Raw genomic sequence first — 21,201 nt, 5'->3', positions numbered from 1 at the left:
ACTTTCCTCTTCCAAAATTGTTCAATTTGATGTTTTCTACTTCAATTGATTTTTCTGGACTTTTAATATTTTATTTCAATTATCTACAAATGTTTTTCTCGTTGTTTTTCTCTATTTTTGCAGCATATTTGTGCATTGCATCTTTTCACTCAGTTAATTGTTCATCATTTGGCTTACATGTTTCCATTGATTGTATGCGATGATCTCCAACCCTTTGTTCAATTCCATTCATGTCATGCTCCATCAGATAAATGCTAGGGCTAGCTTCATCATTACTTTCTTCAGCATGCTTGCTTTACATTTAGTATATTAACCATGCAAAGCAATTGGATATAGGTATGTGGATTTGAATCTCTTCCTTACATTTCGGTCATGTTATTCCTGACAATGCATTTGTGATATTAATGCTTATATATACTCAAAACCTAGATGGCCCATTCAATATACATGTGTATAGACCTAAGGTTGAAATCTGGTTTTTACCAGGTGGATCGAGATGCATAGCCCCATCCTCGTGCTACAACCTAACACAAACCCTAACTCATAGTTAGACATTTCGGATGGAGTCACTTCAATTTCAATTATCAATGGTCCTGGACCCTAATCTATGTGGTGACTCTTATTCAATAGACACCATTGGACCTGTGTGTTCTCACACTAAAATCATATTGTCACAACTTTTTGCCATGATTATGTAATGTAAGGCATTGATTTGAGGAGAGAGCATATATTGAAGCTTGTGGGTGTGTGTGTGTGTGTGTGTGTGTGTGTGTTTAGGTAGATTTAGCATTGTTTGTGCGATACATGTTTTTCCTAAGATTAAAGAAAAGGAAATAGGAAGTATCTAGTAGTACTGATTTCTTATATTCTCTTATGTTTCTTCTCTTCTTGAAACTTAATATATAGTTGTTTGGCTCCTGAATATTCCTAACATAGTAAATTCACAAATAAAGCAAAAATCTCTTAGAGATAACAGACAACCACGCGATGAGAACTTGGTCTTATAGGTAAGTTATCATTTATTCCTTTATGGCTAACTTTACTTCTATTATTGTTGAACTACATATTGGTTTTGTCAGTGCTCCCCCGCTATAATTATTTCCTTTTTATTTTTCCTATCATAACACCTATTGCTTTCAATTTGTAATACTTTCAAAGCCTGGATATGGATCAGTTTCACTGGTATATAGTTTAATAGTCTATAAATTAGTAGGATGAGATAAGGCTATAGTTTAGGGATATTCAACCCTTATGAAAACAGCTTCATTTGATTTTAGTTTTTTTCATATTATAACTCAAATGCAGCAAGCATGAATTAATGATAATCATAATCAAATTACTGATCTATGCTAATTGAAGGGTCGGATTAGGCCAGACAAGGTGAACCTGATGCCTATCAAGACAGTAGTCACGGTACGGTACAACATTACCATGAGCAACATCACCTTTGTTACAAAAATCCTCAACAAACGGTCAAGACAGACCTGTACAAAGCTTGGTGGAAAACAATGACTCTGGACCGTTCAAATGGTAAACTTCCTCCTAGATCGGTTATAATCTTCATCAGAATTAGTTGATTGGTCATTTAATCAATTTTGGATATCAAATGATTCAGATCAATTGACCCAGGTGATTTGATGGTTGAATGAACCGGACAATGATTCTCTAAGCACAAAGGAACCTAATCCAATGGTTAAACGGACGATGTGAAAAACAGACTCAAGTATTCCTGATCCTGTAAAAGAAAACCTTTAAATTTGAATCTTCTATCTGTGAGTGGGAAATATAATATCATGGCTTTGAAGCTCATCTGTTCTGTAAAATCCCAAAATTAAAGATTCAAATTCCTAATGGTCTGTGAAATGATTTGGTTGATTTCATTGTTATTTCCAGTTTTGTAGCAAGGAAAAGGAAATTTTCCAAGTGCTTCAATTTTGCATTAATTAGACAAGGGGTTGAGTAAACCTGGAACAGAGATGAGATTTTTACATTGTCATGAAAGGGTTCTGTGTTGAAGAAAAGGAACTCCCATCTTCCACAAAGCAGGAAACAAGAAAAATCACAGCTACAAAAAGTTACAGGCTTAAAATTACAAAATGGTTTTGGGGGCAATCAGGATTGAGTTGCCAACATTGCATCAACAGACTCAGGTTCATAACCATGTACTCTCAAGCGATAGATGCATGTGTGAGATGGGCTTCCATTGTTGGATGTGAAGTCAAACCTGACCATGTTAATGGGTCCTGAACCCACTGAATCAACATAAATAGTTTGCGCATTGCTCTTCTCAAGATCGTAAGTGAACTTTGTCAACAGATACATATCAGGCTGAACAGATGGATTACTGTCTCGCGTTTGTAGCCATGCAGAGACCTGACAATCCTTTGGAGCACTTGACCTGTCATAGGCAACACTCTGCAGATAACAATCAAAACAATGCAACATCAGTGCAAAAAAAAAAAAAAACAGACACGCAAATTGGCAAATTCAACAATATTTTTTGAGGTTTTTTTACAGAAATATTACATCAGCTGCAAATAATATATTCATCAATGAGAAAATTCCAGGAATCCCCTTTTATACACACACAGGCCAAAACCTTAAAATTCAATTTCAAATTTGATTTGATATAAAACAAGATTTTGACATCATCCTGCAGATTGAAACTAACATGCACATACAGCAACTGCAGGAAAATCATCGACGACTATGCATAAACCACATGGCAGTGGCCTGGGAAACTTCCCTGATAGGGCCAGCTGGAGTTCTGCCTAATGCAGGAAAAAAACTTGTCTCAATATTAGCATAATTATATGGTAATAGTTGTCCTGGTAATATACTTTGTTATGGGGATTTATACAAGTGGAGGTGTGTAAAGTCTATTAAGTTATTCAAACTAGGCTAATAGAATAGGAGTTTGATGATGACATCTATTACCATTTTTTTTTTTTTTTTTTGGGGGGGGGGTTGTGGGGAGTTCTTTTAGGAGCCTAAAAAAGAGATTTTTTTTTTATTTTTGCGGGGAAATTGAATAGAAATTGAGTTTGGAATTCTGGTGCTCTCTCTTGGGATAAGCCCTTTGGGCTTGACTAATGCCTCATTAGTTATTCTTTTTCTGTTTTACTGCTGTCACTGCAGCTGTTGTTATTTTGGTAGTTCAGGTTATTGGTAAGGGTATTTCAATCTCTGATTTCTTGATAAATCAGTTTGTGGAATTCATTGGAAAATTAATTTCCAAGTACTGCAACCAAAATTTTGGGAATATTCTAATGTTGCCCACTGCCTACTGCTTGTTTTGAAGAGGTCATTGAGTTAGAAATTTATCACTAAACTCACCTTTTTTTTTTTTTTTGTGGGGGGGAGGGGGGACAGATAACAGTAAAATTTTATTGCAAAAGCTAGAGTAAAAAAAAAAAAAAAAAGAGGCCAACGGCACACAGCCAAAAAGGGTTTACGCCATAGGATACGGTCCCAGACTCCCAATACAACAATTAGCAACCTTATAAGAAAAATAGATTAGCAGATCTCTTTACTAAAAGAAAAGAAGAAGTTTCCAAGAGAGCTTAAGCCAAATTTCCAAACAAAATAAATATAGCACCATGTTCCCACTTTTTAGTCTTGTAGCCACCTCATCACCAGTATTGGGTCTCCTTCCAAAAGAAATTCCTCAAAGCATATGCCAACCCAATTTCCAGCCTCCTGAAATATCACTTGATTTGAAGCTCTACTGAATTTTCTACAAATTTTTAATCATGATTGGGTCTGACAGAACCTCATCTTCAATTTATCATGGAATATATATTCTTTTTTTCTCCCCATTTTTTGGGGGATGGATTGTTGGTGGCTACTCTGCCACAGGGTAAATTCCCTTTACCTACATCAGGTCGTTCCTCATCAAGCATGTTGAGATTTAGATTTTTTTTTTTTTTTTTTTTTTGGGGGGTGGGGGGGGGTGGGGTCGGGGGGGGGGGGGGGGGGGGGATGGGAGGGGTGACAGCATGTTGAGATTTAGATGAGATTTCAGGTTATCCCTACTTGAAAATGTTTTCTTTTTACCCAGGGAACAACTGATGGAGTAGCATGGTTCGATAAAATTAGCAAACTAGGAGGCCACCACCAAGGAAAGGCCGAATCTGGTAGGGACATGGCCACACTCCCATAGTCGGTTTTGATGATAACAAACATATGAAGGTATTTCACAATTTGACTTCAAGTATTGTTTTGTAGACTTCAAGTCAAATAGCCAAAATCGGCAAATGGAATGAAGATTGAATCCATCAAATGAAAAGAATTAACAAGTTGGTATCAAGACTTGGAAGTATTAGGAGGTATCAGACCTCAAAGTATCAAAGCTTGAAGTGAATTGAAGTACATTGAAGACAACAAGCATGCAAGGTCAACATGAAGACTCTTGAGGACCAACCACAAAGAAGAATGAAGACTATACACAAGATGTCTTAAGTACTAGTCCTATTTACTTGTAATTGTACACACACACTCATGCATCATATATACATTCATCATGCCTAGAATGACCCTAGGTCATATCACTCTAGCAAGGACCAAGACCCGTAGCCATAAGGACCACATCGGTCAACATGAAGCTCCTTCATTTACTGTGAAAAACAGTACTTTCGTGTTCAAGGGCATTTTGGGTATTTAGAGATCTGGTATCAGAATATGATCTCTTCATGAGATTTGTAGGTTTTCGAGTTACGGAACCAACGGACTTGGAATCAGCCCAATCGGAGTCCATATGACCAAGTTAAGGTCATTCGAAGTCAGCCCTGTCAAAATCAAACATTGCAAGAAATGATTCTGGCAGAATCAACTACAGGTCGACTGGGCAAAGTGGAGGTCGACCGCCCAAAAGTAGAGGTCGACCGGCTGTTGACTGATTTGCTTGAATCACCCTCCAATGGCTATATTTTGTAACGGCTCTTTTTGGAGGTCGGCCAGCACACCCAAAAAATGACCGCTTAGGTGAGATTTTTTGCCTATTTTAGCCCACTCTAATCTCATCTGTAAATACCTCTAATGCTACTCATTAATTAACAATTAATCCTAACTTTGGAAGAGCATTTTGAGCATAAGAAGTGAGATTGGTCTATACCATCTATTGAGTTCAAGTTCTTCATTTTCCATTCAAAAGGAATCAAGGTTATCTACAAGTCTTCATCTACATCTTGGATTTGCATTGCAAGCATAAAGAAGACTTCAAAGGTGCATTCTTTTATATCATTGCATTTCATTCATGCACCACACAAGAGGTAACTCTAAGGGCCCGTTTGGTATCGTTTCTGTTCCAGAAACGCCGTTTCGTGTCAAAAACGAAAATTTCAGTTTCTGTGTCAAAACGCAATTTTTAAACGAAAAAATGGTGTTTCAAAATTTAAGATTTTTATCGGGATTTTTTTTTTTTTTTTTTTTTTTTTTTTTTTTTTTTTTTTTTTTTGGAACGAAACTGGGAAGACGCCGTCCAATCTCGTTTTTTCAGTTTTTTTTTCACTTTTTGTTCCAAAAAAAACAGAAACGGACCATAAGTGCATCAAACAGAAGATTCCGTTTTTTCGTTTCAATAGAACGAAAAAACTCCAGAAACGTTTTTTTAGAACGATACCAAACGGAGCCTAAACCTTTCTATTCCACTTCAAATTTGTTTTCGTCCAAGAATTGGGTTAACTCTAGAATTGGACACCTTGTTTACACATTGTTCTAGACCGTACTTAGACAAATGTGCAAAACCCTCTCATAACTCTAAAATTGGATAGCTTGTTTACACATTGTTCTAGACCATACTTAGAAAAATGTGTAGGACCCTCTCATCCTTAAGAGATTGTAACGACCCTCTCATCCATAAGAGATTGTAATGACCCTCTCATCCTTGAAAGATATTCTAAGGACCCTCTCATCCTTGGAAGAGATTGTAAGGATAAAAATATCCTCTGCCTCCCCGCACTGGTGCTGTGAGGCTCTAGACGGTTGAGAGCACCTCGGGGTGTGTGTACCCAGGTGCTCTCAACCGTCCAAATCCTCACCGCACCGATGCGGGGAGGCATAGAATTAATACTCATTGTAAGGACCCTCATCCTTGAAAGAGATTATAAAGGACCCTCTCATCCTGTAAAAGAGATTGTACCGATCCTTTTATCCTTAAAAGAGTTTGTAAAGGTTTTACTCCCTACCTCTGTACTGAAAGGGAAGAGCTAGTGGAACATTTTAGAAGTGGAACTTGTAGGGAGTGGACTAAATTCAGATTGAGTTGAACCACTATAAATTTCTTGTATTGTGTGATTGTACTTATTTTCTTAATATTCCGTGTATTTATTTACACACATTTTGAGAAGCATTACACGAAAAAGTTTTAAAATCCACTAGCATAACCTATTCACCCCCCCTAGGTTATTTCAGAAACAGCATCCAGACTTCAATACTAGGATCTTATTAGAGTTCTTATGGTCGACCTTAGTGGGAAGAAGAAAAAACTATTTGTGTGGTTTCCATTAATTCGAAGCATAGAGGTAAAGGGGTCAGAGCTGGATTGGATCCATTAAAATCTGAGTTCAGATCATATTGGCCACAACATCTAGGTGACCCAAGGTGTTGGAGGAGGGGGGTCCAGACGGAAGGCAACACCACCAACGCGACCAAGGCATCCAAGGTGCCTGCCTAGGCAACTGAGGTATCCAAGTTGCCTGGATGCCTAGGTGTCACCTAGGCTATTCAGTATCTCAATACACAGAATCGGGATCGAATCGTTCCCTATCGGATGGAATTGGTCCCAAGAACCCTAGAATGTGCCCTCAAATCTGAAACTCAGCGATTCTAGGGTTTCTTCGAATGAATCGACTGTATCAAACCAGGCAGAATCAGAATCGGTCATTGACGATTTCTGATTTTTTAAACTGTGATTCTTCTACTCTTAACAGATTCAAATTCAAAATAGATCCATGAAGGGTGGATCAAAACCTTACCCAAACTCATAGGGAATTCTAAGTATGGATCAGATGCAGATATTTGGGCTTAATCTTAGCCCACCCATATATACCAGCACTCCAACACATTGACCCTTAATCAAACCAGGAAATTGGTCTGGAAACAAACCTGAAAAAGATCAGACCCACTTGGCGCAGAACAGATCTGAATTTTCAAATGGATTTGCAATCCAGCTGGCTGGCATAAATGGGCGCAGGTCGGAAAGAACCTTAAGCCTGTCCAACACAATTTTACGCCCCTATACCGAAGGGGTGTTTTAATTTTGAGAATCTCCTTTTAAAGAGTCTGGTTTCACTGTACTTATGAAGCTAATCAGGAGGCCCACATTATGTTTAGTGGGTTCCCACCCTGGCGAACACCTTCTGGACCTTGCCTTTCCAGCCAAGGTAGAAGCATTTATTTTTCATGTTGCAGACCATGGAGCTCAATTAGTAATAAAATCAAATCTTCACACACACGGAGTCTAGTCACTCATATGATGGTTGATTTTATTAGGATGGTTACAAAGAAATTCACAACCTATGAGCACAGTAGCACATAGTCCCCAAATAAGTAAAATCCTAAATTCCTAATTATGATGCAACCTGTTTTCAAGGCTATTTTTCAAACACAGAATTAAAACCCATCTCACAAAGGCTAAAGAGGGAGTACATTTCTGTCATGTTAAATAGTGGTTGGCGAGGGAAGTACAAGGCAATCAATCATATTGAGAATCACATTCTAAAGGAGTTGTAGATAAATTTTATGCAGCAGAAATGAAGGAAACCAATAATAAGATTTACTATGATTAAATTCATGATCAAGGATAATTGCTTCCAGATCAAATTTTGATTCAAGAATATAAAACATAAAGAACTCAAAATTAAGCTACGAACAGCAGCTACAAAATGAGAGCATGGTACCAGTTCAAGTTCTATTTTTTTTTCTTTTTGGGTAGAAAGGTACCGGTTCAAGTTACTAAAAGAGAACTGTGATTCATGTAAAAAGCAAGAATAAGATCAACGGAAGAATAGAATAAGGGAAATAAGATTAAATATTGGAAAGCAAAAAAGAAAAAGTTAAAAGAATATGACTAGAAACCAAGAAAAAGGATATGAGATGCATTACTTAGAAAACTGCCCAAACTATGTCCAAGAGAAAACATCATCAAACAAACATTATTTGTATTTAAACTAAGGTAGTGGTGCTTCTAGGTGGTTCAGAGAGGGTTCTCTGGGAAGCACTTGGTTCTGCCATGTGGCATGTCAGACATAGATCCAATTGTACAGAGGTGGAACCCAGAGTTCCCTGCTCACATGATGCAGATCAAAGCTTGAAGAAGAGGGCAAAAATAAGAGTCAGAACCACTGTTCATGAAACATTGTTCATGTGAACAGTAACACGAGTACTGTTCACGAAACACTGTAATGTAGAACTAATTCCCAGCTACATGACTATGAATTAATTCCAGAACAGGATCACAAGTGCTGCCGGTTGGTGGATCGAACAAAAGAGATGTTGCAGGTCTTGGACTTGTCTTCTCAGATCTTGCAATGGTAGCAGCAGATGTCGGGGCTTGATTGTAGCAGGAAAAACAAAATAGAGAAAGAAATAAACAGAAAATAGAGAAGGGGGGAAGGGGGATAGGTTGGGTCAAGTATCTCACTCTTCCCTAGGACATCTCACCCAAGCTGTCTCTCACAACACTGCATCTCACAGTTTTCTAACACAAAGCTTCTTTTTTTCATTCAATTGTGGCCTATAGATCAGCCTTCTTCCTTTATTTATAAATTTTAAATTGATTACAAAATTGGGTCCTTCCTTGCATGGAAAGGAAATGAATCTCCTTACAACTAGATATTATCCTATTTTGAAACTAATTACAAATCAAATCAAATCCCTCCCTTTTACAAAGATTGAAACCCAATAAATTAGAATTCCTACTTTCTAAAACTGAAAACTAAAATTAGAAACTAGCTAGATAATATCTTTCTAACTATTACAAGGAAATATGAAAATGGAAACTATATCAATCAAAGACTTCCTAAAATCTTTCAGCCTAACTCCTCCATGCAAGCTGGCCATGGCGCCCACGAATCAAGAGGGAATCTTCTTCAAGTCTTCTCCACATTACGAGCTGGCAGTAGGATCCATATTGATTACTGTTCACGTGGGTACTGTTCACATGAACAGTAACTCATGAACAATACAAAAAAATAAATAAATAAATAAAATAAAATAAAATTTGAAGGTGATTCTCGACCCTCTTCTTCTTAGGCTTTGGTCTGCATCAACTCGCCCCGTCTTACAAGAAAACTCGACCTCAAGTTTTGTATAGTTTAAGGACAACCTTGGCGTGGTGTACATCCAGTTTCAACCCAAAACAATACTCCGGTGGCTCATGGGTTTTTGGAACAAAGTCTTAGAGTTGTGGGCTCTTGCTCTTCGAAAAATTCCGGCAATATAATGAACTCGACATGATCAAGTTTAAATCGGATTTGTCATCAAACATTGTATCCAAGGAAATTTCGTCTGGCATGTTCTTGATCTCCTTCTCTTCAAACTCTGGTGCAACATCAATCTCGTCGGGTTAATTCTTGGTGGTCGTCTACAGTCAACTCGGTTGTCTCTGCTTTGAATCCCTCAGCATAGACCTCTTTGGGAGGACTATTTATTTCTTATTGTACCTCCTTCAAAATTTCTTGGGTCGTGTTAGCATCCTTTGGAGATGGAAGGTAGAAGAGACCAAATTGGCATCAAACTTTTTCTCAAGAGCAGTCAACGGTCTAATAACTTCATTACCTCCTTGTAGAGATCGTCTATGCTAGCTATAGTAGGCTCTGACACGAATTAATGTAGAGCTAATTCCCATCTAGATCACTAGGAATTAATTCCAAAACAAGATCACAGGTGCTGCCGGTTGGTAGATTGAACAAAAGGATGTTACAGGTCTTGGACTTGTCTTCTCAGATCTTACAATGGCAGCAAGTGTCGGGGCTTGATTGATAGCAGGAAAAACAAAATAGAGAGAAAGAAATAACCAGAAAATAGAGAAGGGGGGAATGGTTATAGGTTGGGTTAAGTATCTCACTCTTCCCTAAGGCATCTCACCCGTCTCTCACAGCACCGCATCTCACAGTTTTCTAGCACAAAGCTTTCTTTTTTTTAATCAATTGTGGCATGTAGATCAACCTTCTTCCTTTATTTATAAATTTTAAATTGATTACAAAATTGGGTCCTTCCTTGCATGGAAAGGAAATGAATCTCCTTACAACTAGATATTATCCTATTTTGAAACTAATTACAAATCAAATCAAATCCCTCCCTTTTACAAAGATAGAAACCCAACAAATTAGAATTCCTACTTTCTAAAACTGAAAACTAAAATTAGAAACTAGCTAGATAATATCTTTCTAACTATTACAAGGAAATATGAAAATGGAAACTATATCAATCAAAGATTTCCTAAAATCTTTCAGCTCAACTCCTCCATGCGAGCTGGCCATGGGGCCCACGAATCAAGAGGGAATCGTCTTCAAGTCTTCTCCACATTACGAGCTAGCAGTGGGACTCATATTGGTTACTGTTCACGTGGGTACTGTTCACATGAACAGTAACTCGTGAACAGTAAAAAATTTGAAGTTGATTCACAGCCCTCTTCTTCTTAGGCTTTGATCTGCATGACACTGTTCACATAAACAGTAATCTGGGTCATATCTCCTAATTTAATTCCCTTTTGTTAGGTTTTGTTACGAGATTTAGTTTCCTCTTTGGTTCCTTTATTGTCAGTCAAGTAGTTTCTATTTTTACGACTTAAGATAGTTTCTTTTTTGTGTTCAGTTTTTAGTTTCTAATTTATTCTTACTTGGTTAGCAAGTTAGACACAAATTAGAAAGTCTTATTTCAGTCAATTAGTTTATTTTTCGGTTATTTCTTTATGTCCGAGTTTTGTAAGGCTATTTAAAACCCATTGATCGTAATGAAAAGATAGATTGAAGTTTATGAATTTTAGTGTTTACTCATGGCTGATATAGTTTTTACCTGAGAGGGGGAGACGCCCAAAACCTAAGGGGTGAGATGCCCATTCCTTAAATCTTCTCCCTCAACCCTCCATCGAATTCTCTTTTCTTTCTTACTTTTTGGTTTAGCCTTTGTGAGAGAGTGTTTTGAGAGTTGTTTGAAGACTTTAAGCCCTCTAGATTGCTGATCAGAAGAAACACACACAGCCTATCAATTTTCAATTACAAGGTTTTCCCGAGAAGAATGTTCGAGTGCATAACTTCCAGACCAGCTCTCTAATCGCTGCAGGATTTTGAGGGCTTGCTGAGGACCTTAGAAGGACCACTTGATCTAAATTTGACGATCATCCATCGCTTCCAGCCCTAGTTCTTGAAGAATCACCAAAAGTTTCATTTTTCTTGTGACCAGCAGAACTCTCAATCTAGCCAACAGAATTTACTCAAAATTTTATGGCTTGTTCCCTCATATAGAATCTCCATACAATCCGAAATTCAGCTCCATCTCACTTGTGGTTTGTAAGTAATCGACATCTTCTCTATTCAGCCAGAATTTCATATCCTAACTGGGATGAGGTCCTTGTGATCTAGTCTTACATCATCACATGTCAAGTTTCACCCCAATTGAAGCTAGTCGAGTGGAAAAATCAAGTATTGAAAAATTAAGGACTATGGAATAGGGGCATTCCCAAATATGGATGGAAAGGGATGCATGGACATACATGGGGGAGCATCTGATTGAATTTTAGTCTGAAAATCTACACACGGCCAATCCAGACCACTCCCTCTATCCAATGGTCAAAATTGTCAGATCATGCCTCTATGAGCCAGAATTAGGTACCTGCCTAGAAAACCTCTCCAAGCAAGCCGGCCAAGACAAACTTTTGACTAAAACTAATCACGCATTTTTGGCACCCTATAAATCCCTATAAATACATAACACCCATTATTGGAGAGAACCACACCAACTTAGGATAAAATAAAAAAATAAAAAACCTCTAAATGCGAGGAGCCACCATCTTCACTAAATGAATCGGCAGTTTCCTCCCCATCCCAACCCCCCCCAAAAAAAAAATGACCGGAGATCTTTAAGTTATAAAATCTCAAAACTACTACTACTTCCTATACTTTAAATTTCTCCAAATTGGCTCATTTTTGTCAAGCCATTAAGTTACTTCATCACCATCCCCCACGTGCCTCATGAAAAACTTGGAAGCATAAACCAAAGTTAACCGAAAACTATAGGGGCATCCCACCTGAAGAAGATAAGCATAAGAAAATAAGAGCCGGAAACACGTAGACAAAAACAAAGGCTTCCCACAGGTCGTGAAAAGAAGGAATTTGATCAGCTCTTAAAACTGCATCTTCTTGAATTTGCCCCTAAAAGCACCCATTGATGCCTTATTGCAGCCCCTCCAAGACTGGTTTCTAGACTTTCCTTAATGTCCTTAAGTGATTCAGTACTCCTGACAACCTTATGTGAAAATGGTTTCTGTGGAGTAGTGCAGATCCTGTGCCCAATTACATGGGGCGTGAAATGACCACCACACCCCCTATGAAAAGAAAAATGATATCCATGTTGATGCTTCCTCGTGTGCTCCCATGCAAGGGCTGCGTTCCCCTATAGGAAACACTTCCCCCAACTTTATATGTAACTTGTGATCCCTCTCTTCCCTTGCGATCTGAGCAGCCTTCTTCTCTCAGACATCTTAAAGGACTTTGCACAAACACTTGAGCACCAAAGTGGGGAAAAAAGAAAAGAAAACTCTAGAGACCTATTGACTTTCATTAAATGGATGATCCACTTCTCAATTTCTACATTCATGTCGAGAAATTTCCACCTCTTTGGCAACGTGAATTTCTCCACCGCCTTGTGTATTTCAATGGATTCCTCTAGAGAATCAGATCTATACATGAGCATTACTCACTATAATAAGAAGCATCTGCATGAAGGGGATCCTACAACATAGTAGAAGGCGAGTTTTGTTTGGAAAAATGCAAATAAACCCTGAGGAGAAGCTAATTGATGCAGGTCAGATAGGGGATCTGCTGGTGGAGGGTTTCAGATTGATGGTAAAAGAGCTCCTTGTTGGTGTACGATGTCTTGTACTCCGTCACAGTCTAACCCAAGGAGTATTGGTGCAGGGCCCCTGACAGAACGGCGGCCCTGCTTTCTATTTTCCAGTTCTGAAATTCCATCTCAGTTCATCCTAGGTAAACCACACTACTGATCTGCAATACTTTCTATTTTCCTGTTCTGAAACTCTGTTTCTTTCTCCCCAGTCCATCCATGATTCAAGGGCTTTCAACCACCTGATTATCTTCATCTTTAAGTCAAGTGTTAGGCCCCATCTGAAGGTGGTTAGATCTCAGTTTGGGCCCCATCAGAACACTGGTTGGTCAGCTACACAAATCACCACAGTTCTTCCCAATTGGATATTTTGACCTAATCTGTTCTATTTTCTGAGATCGATAAATAGGTCTGGTTTTTTTCTGAATTCTATGATAATTGTTCATGTTTTATCATATGTTCTAACTCTATTTGAACTTTTGAGTTTCCCTTCACAGTTGGTTATAGTCTGATTACGGAAGCCCAATTATTGGAATTGATAGCCTAGATTTTTCCCAATATGTTCCCTTAGGCTTTGTTTGGTTGCCAGAGGAATGCAAATTTTTGAGGTAAAGTGAAATTTTTTTCCCATAAAAAATAAATTTAGATGTTTGATTGCAAGGGAAATATATTTTACATGTGAAAAAAATTTCACTTATATATTAAAATTTCCCTTTTTATTTCCCTACCAAAATAGGAAGAAAAAATAAAACACGTGGAACCAATGATGGCCTTTCCCTTTCTTTTCAATCTTTTTTGTTTCCTTTCTTCTTAGGAGCTTTGGATGGTTAATGTTGGCTTGAAGGATCTTCTTTGCTACTACGATGAAAAGGGTTTTTCGTACGCTCCAGTCTATTGTTTCTAATTGGGATTGTCTACACACTAAGTTGCAGAACTATGATGCGCCAAATAATAGTAGGACAGCATTCTCTTAGCAAGTGGCATAGACTCCAACGGCCACAGGTATCCTTATTGTGGGATGGTGAGGAACAATGGGGTTTTGCTTAAGACAGAGTATGGAGATCTGAACGACAGTCACAGTGTCACTTCACTTCATTTCTCTTGCAACCAAACAACTCAAAAGGGCAAAAAAAAATTCCTTCCCTTCCCTTTTCCCTTGCAACCGAACGCAACCTTATTGTATTCTGGTCTGATCCATACAATTGGTGCCTTGATTTTGGTGTGTACTCTAAGTATTCTACAGCATTGGCATTAGGCTTGACTTGTCAACCTAAATCTGCATTAAGTGGTATCAAATCATGGCAAAGAAAAATCCTGAAAGACTATCAGAGCTGAACATGACCAACAGTGAATTTTGTCTGAGACTTTTGATTATATATTTTAGATGTTGATAAAATTGAATCAACAACAGGTGCGAACGGATGAATTATTAGCTAGAACGCAACGACGTGTGAGTATCTCAGAATCATTAATAGCACCTGTAATCTCTATGGGAAGTGAAGATACCTCTGTTCAAACCAAAAGAACCTAAAGTCAAGGTTCCCATTGAAGAGATAGTTCTTGAAGCTTCAAAGACAGAAGGTCAAGAGAAAGAAGATTCCACTAAAGAGAACAGAGTAGACAACATTGAAGCCATGGACGATGAGGTAGTGGTTGAGAGCACTCCACAACAAGTCGTTAAGATTCATAATGAAAAGGACGAGATTGTTCCTCCAATCCTTGATAAGAAGGTTACCAAAATTGATGACTCTATGCATACAACGTTACGGTTGTTATCGACTCAAAGGTTGAACATACAAAGTTTACCATGCCCTTATAGTTATTCGGAGAGAAAGCTCCACGCCTTGAAGACTACTTCCAAAAGTCTACAAACAACCTGAATTCTGTTTGGGAACTGATACGTCTGCTACTTATATGTTGTTTTCCCCTCACCCGCAAAATTTGAGGATTAATTTTTTCAAGATGGAGAGTGCGGATTCTTCACCAAACTAGGCTTGTTTTATTAGGAGTAAGTCTAGGGTTGGGTTGTATATGTGTTGGGCCTTCAGTCCATGTGGTTTGGCGTGTATTGTGCCACTTTTATGGGTCTAAACTGGGGGGTATTAAGGTTGCATATGGGATTAACTAGTTTGTTTCCCCTTTTCATTAGTAACCTTTATAGTTGGGTTCAATTTAAGTTGTTAGTCTTTGTTATTTGTTAGGAGCTAAGTTAGTATTTGAGTCAAGTCATAAGTTTCTTCCTTTTTTTATTTTTTATTTTTTTTTATTTATTTTCAGTCTGTAGAAACTTATGTAATAAGCAATCAATTGTGGGGTTTCCTATTTTGGAACCTTCCAATTGTTAGGCTGTATTTCTTCCCCCATTATCGTTATTAATACAAAGCAAGGAGACTCCCATAGCTGAACGATTTGAAGAAAAGAATTGTTGTAGCTGATGCTGCCTTCTCCATAGAGGTTTATCTTGTATTTGATCAAAGCTGATGGAACTGGTGTTTGACCCAGCTGACTCTCTGCGTAGAAGCCCGAGAGGTCCTGTTCTATTTTATTATCTTTTCTCTTACTGTTTCAAGCACTCCAAGTTATCAAATTCCATCTCAGTTCATCCCAGGTAAACCACACTACTGATCTGCAATACTTTCTACTTTCCAGTTCTGAAACGCTCTTTCTTGTTCCCCAATCCATCCCTGATTCAAGGGCTTTCAACACCCGATTATCTCCATCTTTTGGTCAAGCGTTAGGCCCCATCTGAAGGTGGTTAGATCTCAGTTTGGGCCCCATCAGACCACCGATTGGTCAGCTAAACAAATCACCCACAGTTCTGCCCGATTGGATATTTTGACCTAGTCTGTTCTATTTTCTGAGATCAATAAATAGGTCTGATTTGTTTTTTATTTCTATGATGATTATTCATGTTTTGTCATCTGTTCTAACCCTATTTCAGCTTTTGAGTTTCCCTTTACAGTTGGTTATATTCTGATTACAAAAACCCCAATTATTGGAATCAATAACCTTGATTTTTCCAGATTTGTTTCCTTCTTGTATTCTGATCTGATCCATGCTATTGGTGCCTTGATTTTGGTGCGTTCTCTGAGAGTATCCAGTAGCATTCGGATTAGGCTTGACTTGTCATCCTAGTTCTGCATTAGCTTGTGGCATGGCACCAGTTTCCAAACTAACTTTTCTGCGGTACTGCTCTCATGTGCTATAAAGCTGGGATGGGATCTCCAACAACTCGATGTAAAGAATGCTTCCCTCCATGGAGAGCTCAATGAGGAAGTGTGTATGGATATTGATGCAGTTGGGCGATGGGTCTAGCGAAAGTTTAGCTTTGATTTGATTTCCTTTTGGTTTTAGAAACAATTACTTTTGGTATTAGTTAGTTTCTAATTTTAGATTAGTTTCCATTTTGATGCTTTGAGTTTTCTTTTATAAGCCATTTAATTCACTAGTAAGAGATAGATTTGAAGTTTTTGAAGAATAGAAATTTGGTATGAAAACCATGGCTGCTGTGGGCTGTTTTCCCCCTCCCTGACTCTTTGAAATCTTCTCTTTCCCCTTTTTATCTTCTTCTTCCTCCCAAACCTTTCTTATTTCCTGCTGTTAAATTTTCTGATACTCTGCTTTCTGGGCGACGTTAGCTACACCTCACAGTTGGTCGATCTCCTTCATACCCAAGGTTGTTGGCTTGAAACTTGGAGTAGTAGTAGGAAGCCATAAAGCGATTCAGACATCTGAATCTGAAGTAGAGAGTCCTGCTGATTTGGAAACCATTCCTCCTCAACCAGATCTGGAACAGTAGGCACCGCCAGATCTAACTTAAAGCAGTTGCTCCTCGTCGATTGCTGGTTTGAGATACCTGTCTACCGGAATCAAGAGGCCACAGGGTTGGTAGCCTTCGTTTGGAAGATCAGCCCAAACCGAGACTTTTTGAAGAAGCTCCATCAATTTGAAACCTCTCCTTACCGCTGACCTAAGATAGAAGATGACTTCTCTTTTATTCTTAAGTAACCTAGTTTGTTTTATTTACAATTAACCCCCTCTTTTCTTAAACTTTAGTTATAATATTTCCTCATTCCTTTACTATTCCAGAATACCTCTCCTCTTGCCCTCTCTAACCATGACAGGTCACATCACTAATGTTGAGTTGCACAAGTTGTATCGTGAGGTACTTGAGAACCAAAAGGAAACTAATGCTAGGGTTGAGAAGAATGAGGCCAAATATGACAAGTTCATGGACGATACTCAAGGTGCCCTCGCTAAGATTCTTGCATTTATGCAAAAGTCTAAAACGCGAGTCGATGAAGGACCATCTACACCACCTCCTTAGTTTAATGCCCTACGGATTGAAGATACACCTCACTGAATACAACGTGATCCTATTATACCCCAAGATGTTACCCGGCAATTTTCTGACAGAGATTATGGTATCAAAGTTGAGGTTCCAAAGTACAGTGGTGAAAAGGAACCTGAGGAATTTCTTGACTGGCTTACCAAAATTGAGAGAATTTTTGCATATAAGTCTCTTCCAAACGTGAAGTGTGAACTCATCATCACCAAATTTATTAGGTATGCATGTTCATGGTGGAATGATGCACTGCATGCAAGGTTTGTCAGAAGACTTGGACCCGTTACCAATTGGGAGGTTATGAAGCAGATTCTAACTGAAAATTTTGTTCCTCTTAATTATGAAAATGTAATGTTCCATAAATTACTTAACTTGCAACAAGGGAACAAAGATGTGGATTCCTACACCCTCGAATTCCACAAACTATCTTCAAGGTGTCAACTTCAGGAAACAGACCAACAACGAGTGATGCGATATATCAGTGGGCTAAGTACTGAGATTCGACTTGAGTTGGCTAACACTGATTTCAGGTTTGTTGATGTGGCAATGGCTCATGCCAAGACAACTGAAAAAAGGTCCATTTATTGGAAGAGTATGCTCAAGACTCCTTCAGTTTATAGACCTCCGCCACATATGGAGGAAAAGAAGCTTGAAGCTTGAAGCTTGCAGAGTTGAAGAAAAAATGTCAGAGTTCAACAAGAACAGTGATGGCTTAAAGAACATCAGATGCCATAGTTGTGGCGAGAAGGGTCACTACTCCAACAAATGTCCCAATAGGACTCGTTCTGTGAATGCAGTAGAGAAGCAACTGGCAGAGAAGATTAAAGATGAGTCTACTTTATATCCTTATCCCCTTGAGGAAAATGATATGTTCGACTATGGTAATAAGGATGTAAAAGCTCATTCAGCTAGTCTTTCATCCTTTTCAAACAGACTAGTTGACAAGGCTCTTCTTTAGACAGAAGGGTACTCTCCTGCACAGCTCTAACCCTACTGATGTTCATGCAGTTATTGATACTGGGGCAAAAGCAAATTTTATATCTACTGAATTTGTTCAAGCACACAACCTTCCACAGAAGCAGCTTTTCAAGAAGATTCACGTGCGAGGTTTTGGACCCACAGCTCGAGAAGAAGCCACTGCAGTTGTTCGAGTACATCTAGAGCTTGGGCCACTACAATACCATATGACTTGCTTGGTCACCCCATTAGCACACTACGACATTCTTTTAGGGGAACCTTGGCAGCGACATATAGGCATTCTCTATGATGGCGCACGGAACACCATCAAGGTGAAGCAAGGAGGTCGTATGTACTTAATGAGGCCACACGCATTATCTGACATGCCACGTCATCTACTAACTCCTGCTCCAGTGATACGTCAGCCTACTTTCCCTCCTCTTAGTGTTATATTCCCATCTTCTGCTTCGAGATACGTGCCACCTCATCAACGAGCAACTTACAAGGGTATCTTAGGAGCACGACCTAACTCGACGGAGTCGAGTTCTTTCAAGACCGAGAGAACTGATGCAGTTAGGCGATGGGTCTAGGGAAAGTTTAGCTTTCTTTTGATTTCCTTTTGGTTTTAGAAACAATTACTTTTTGTATTGGTTAGATTCTAATTTTAGATTAGTTTCCATTTTAAATTAGTTACCATTTTGATGCTTTGAGTTTTCGTTTATAAGCCATTTAATTTACTAGTAAGAGATAGATTTGAAGTTTTTGAAGAATTGAAATTTGGTATGAAAACCATGGCTGCTGTGGGTTGTTTTCCCCCTCCCTGACTCTTTAAAATCTTCTCCTTCCCCTTTTTATCTTCTTCTTCCTCCCAACCCTTTCTTATTTCCTCCTGTTGAATTTTCTAATACTCTGCTTTCTGGGCGACGTTAGCTACACCTCACAATTGGTCGATCTCCTTCATACCCAAGGTTGTTGGCTTGAAACTTGAAGTAGTAGTAGTAGGAAGCCATAAAGCGATTCAGACATTTGAATCTGAAGTAGAGAGTCCTGCTGATTTGGGAACCATTCCTCCTCAACCAAATCTGGAACAGTAGGCACCGCCAAATCTAACTTAAAGGTACAGTTGCTCCTCGTCGATTGCTGGTTTTAGATACCTGATTGCCAGAATCAAGAGACCACAGGGTTGGTAGCCTTTGTTTGGAAGATCAACCCAAACCGAGACTTGTTGAAGGAGCTCCATCAATCTGAAACCTCTCCTTACCACTGACCTAAGGTAGAAGATGACTTCTCTTTTATTCTTAAGTAACCTAGTTTGTTTTATTTACAATTAACCCGCTCTTTTCTTAAACTTTAGTTATAATATTTCCTCATTCCTTTACTAATTCCAGAATACCCCTCTTTTAATTTCTATCTCAGTTTGACCCTATTATCTATTTTCCTCTCTTTCAAGTGCTAGAGTGTTCCTAAATTTACAAGATTGCCCCCCAACCATTAAATTGAGATATTTGTCATTTTTGTGGGCCCTAAGCAATCCGATTTCAGTTTTTGGAATCCGGATCCACATCAGATATTCCATTAGGATTCTCTAGTGAGAGAACTCAAGGCAAGGCCTGTAGGTTGAAGCGTGCTCTTTATGGGTTGAAGCAGTCACCTGGAGCGTGGTTTGGGAGATTTCATAAGGTGATGACCTCTGTGGGGTATAAGCAGAGTAATGCTGACCATATATTGTAAATAAAAAGGTCTGGCGATAGAGTTACTATACTCATTGTGTATATGGATGACATCATGGTGACAAGAAATGAGTGTTAAGATTGGTCGACTCAAGGGCTTTCTTAGCCAACAGTTTGAAATAAAGGATCTTGGAAAACTAAAGTACCTTCTTGGGATTGAAGTTGCTCAGTCTTCGAAAGGCATCTTTATGTCCCAAAGGAAGTACATCCTTGAGTTGTTGTCTGAGATTGGTTTGTTAGGTCTACCCCTAGCTCTTTTAGTTCCTTCAATCTGAATCAAATCACTCTTCCATACAAGAGCATCCGAAGACCTCTGTTAAACATAGTCATGCCACCTCAAATAACTTTCTCATTGCTTATCATGTATCGGAGCTACTTCCAAATCAGTTTTAATATGATCATTCCTTATTTTATCCTTCCTAGTTTTACCACTCGTCCATCTCAACATCCCCATCTCCGCTACACTAAGTTTATCTACAAAATAGTTCTTAGTTGTCCAACATTCCACCATACATTATAGTTCTTAGTTACTATCATATAAAATGTTCCTTTAGATTTAAAGCAATACGCCAATCACACAACAATCCAAAAGCACCTCTCCACTTCATCATATTTTAATTCTTTGTGAAGCATCATCCTCTATATCACCTTTTTTTTATTTACGATTGAACCCAAATACTTAAAATAATCACTTTATGGAATCTCCCTCTCATCAATTTTCAACACCTCATTATCCGTATTCGTGTTACAAAACTTACCATATACTCCATCTTCGTTCTACTTATCTTAAAACCCTATGATTCCAAGGTTGATCTCCATAACTGTAACTTGGAGTTAATCTCTACTTTTGTCTCACCCACCAAAACAATATAATCAACAAAAAAAATACACCATGGAACCTCATCTTGAATATCTATGGTTAATTTATCCAACATAAGCGCAAACAAATAGGGGCCTAAAGTAATCCTTGATATAACTCAATTGTAATTAGGAATTCACTACTTGACCCACCACAATTCTTACACTAGTCACTACAACATCATACATATCTTTATTATTATTATTATTATTATTATTATTATTATTATTATTATTATTCTTTTTTTT

At 38.4% G+C, this 21,201-nt stretch overlaps 1 protein-coding gene across 1 annotated transcript in view; it reads right to left on the bottom strand.

Annotated features, from left to right (window-relative positions):
• Window positions 1-1,915: 1,915 nt before the first annotated feature.
• Window positions 1,916-21,201, bottom strand: part of LOC122066173 (SUN domain-containing protein 1-like) — a 23,873-nt gene continuing 4,587 nt past the window's right edge. Inside the window, exon 2 of the mRNA XM_042629988.1 lies at window positions 1,916-2,415. Within this exon, the coding sequence (XP_042485922.1) occupies window positions 2,113-2,415 (303 nt within the window). The 3' untranslated portion in view covers window positions 1,916-2,112. The remainder of the gene's footprint in view (window positions 2,416-21,201) is intronic.

The sequence above is a fragment of the Macadamia integrifolia genome, unplaced genomic scaffold (genome assembly GCF_013358625.1).
Source record: "Macadamia integrifolia cultivar HAES 741 unplaced genomic scaffold, SCU_Mint_v3 scaffold2281, whole genome shotgun sequence".
NCBI lineage: Eukaryota > Viridiplantae > Streptophyta > Magnoliopsida > Proteales > Proteaceae > Macadamia > Macadamia integrifolia.
This window is presented reverse-complemented; position numbering and strand designations above follow the sequence as displayed.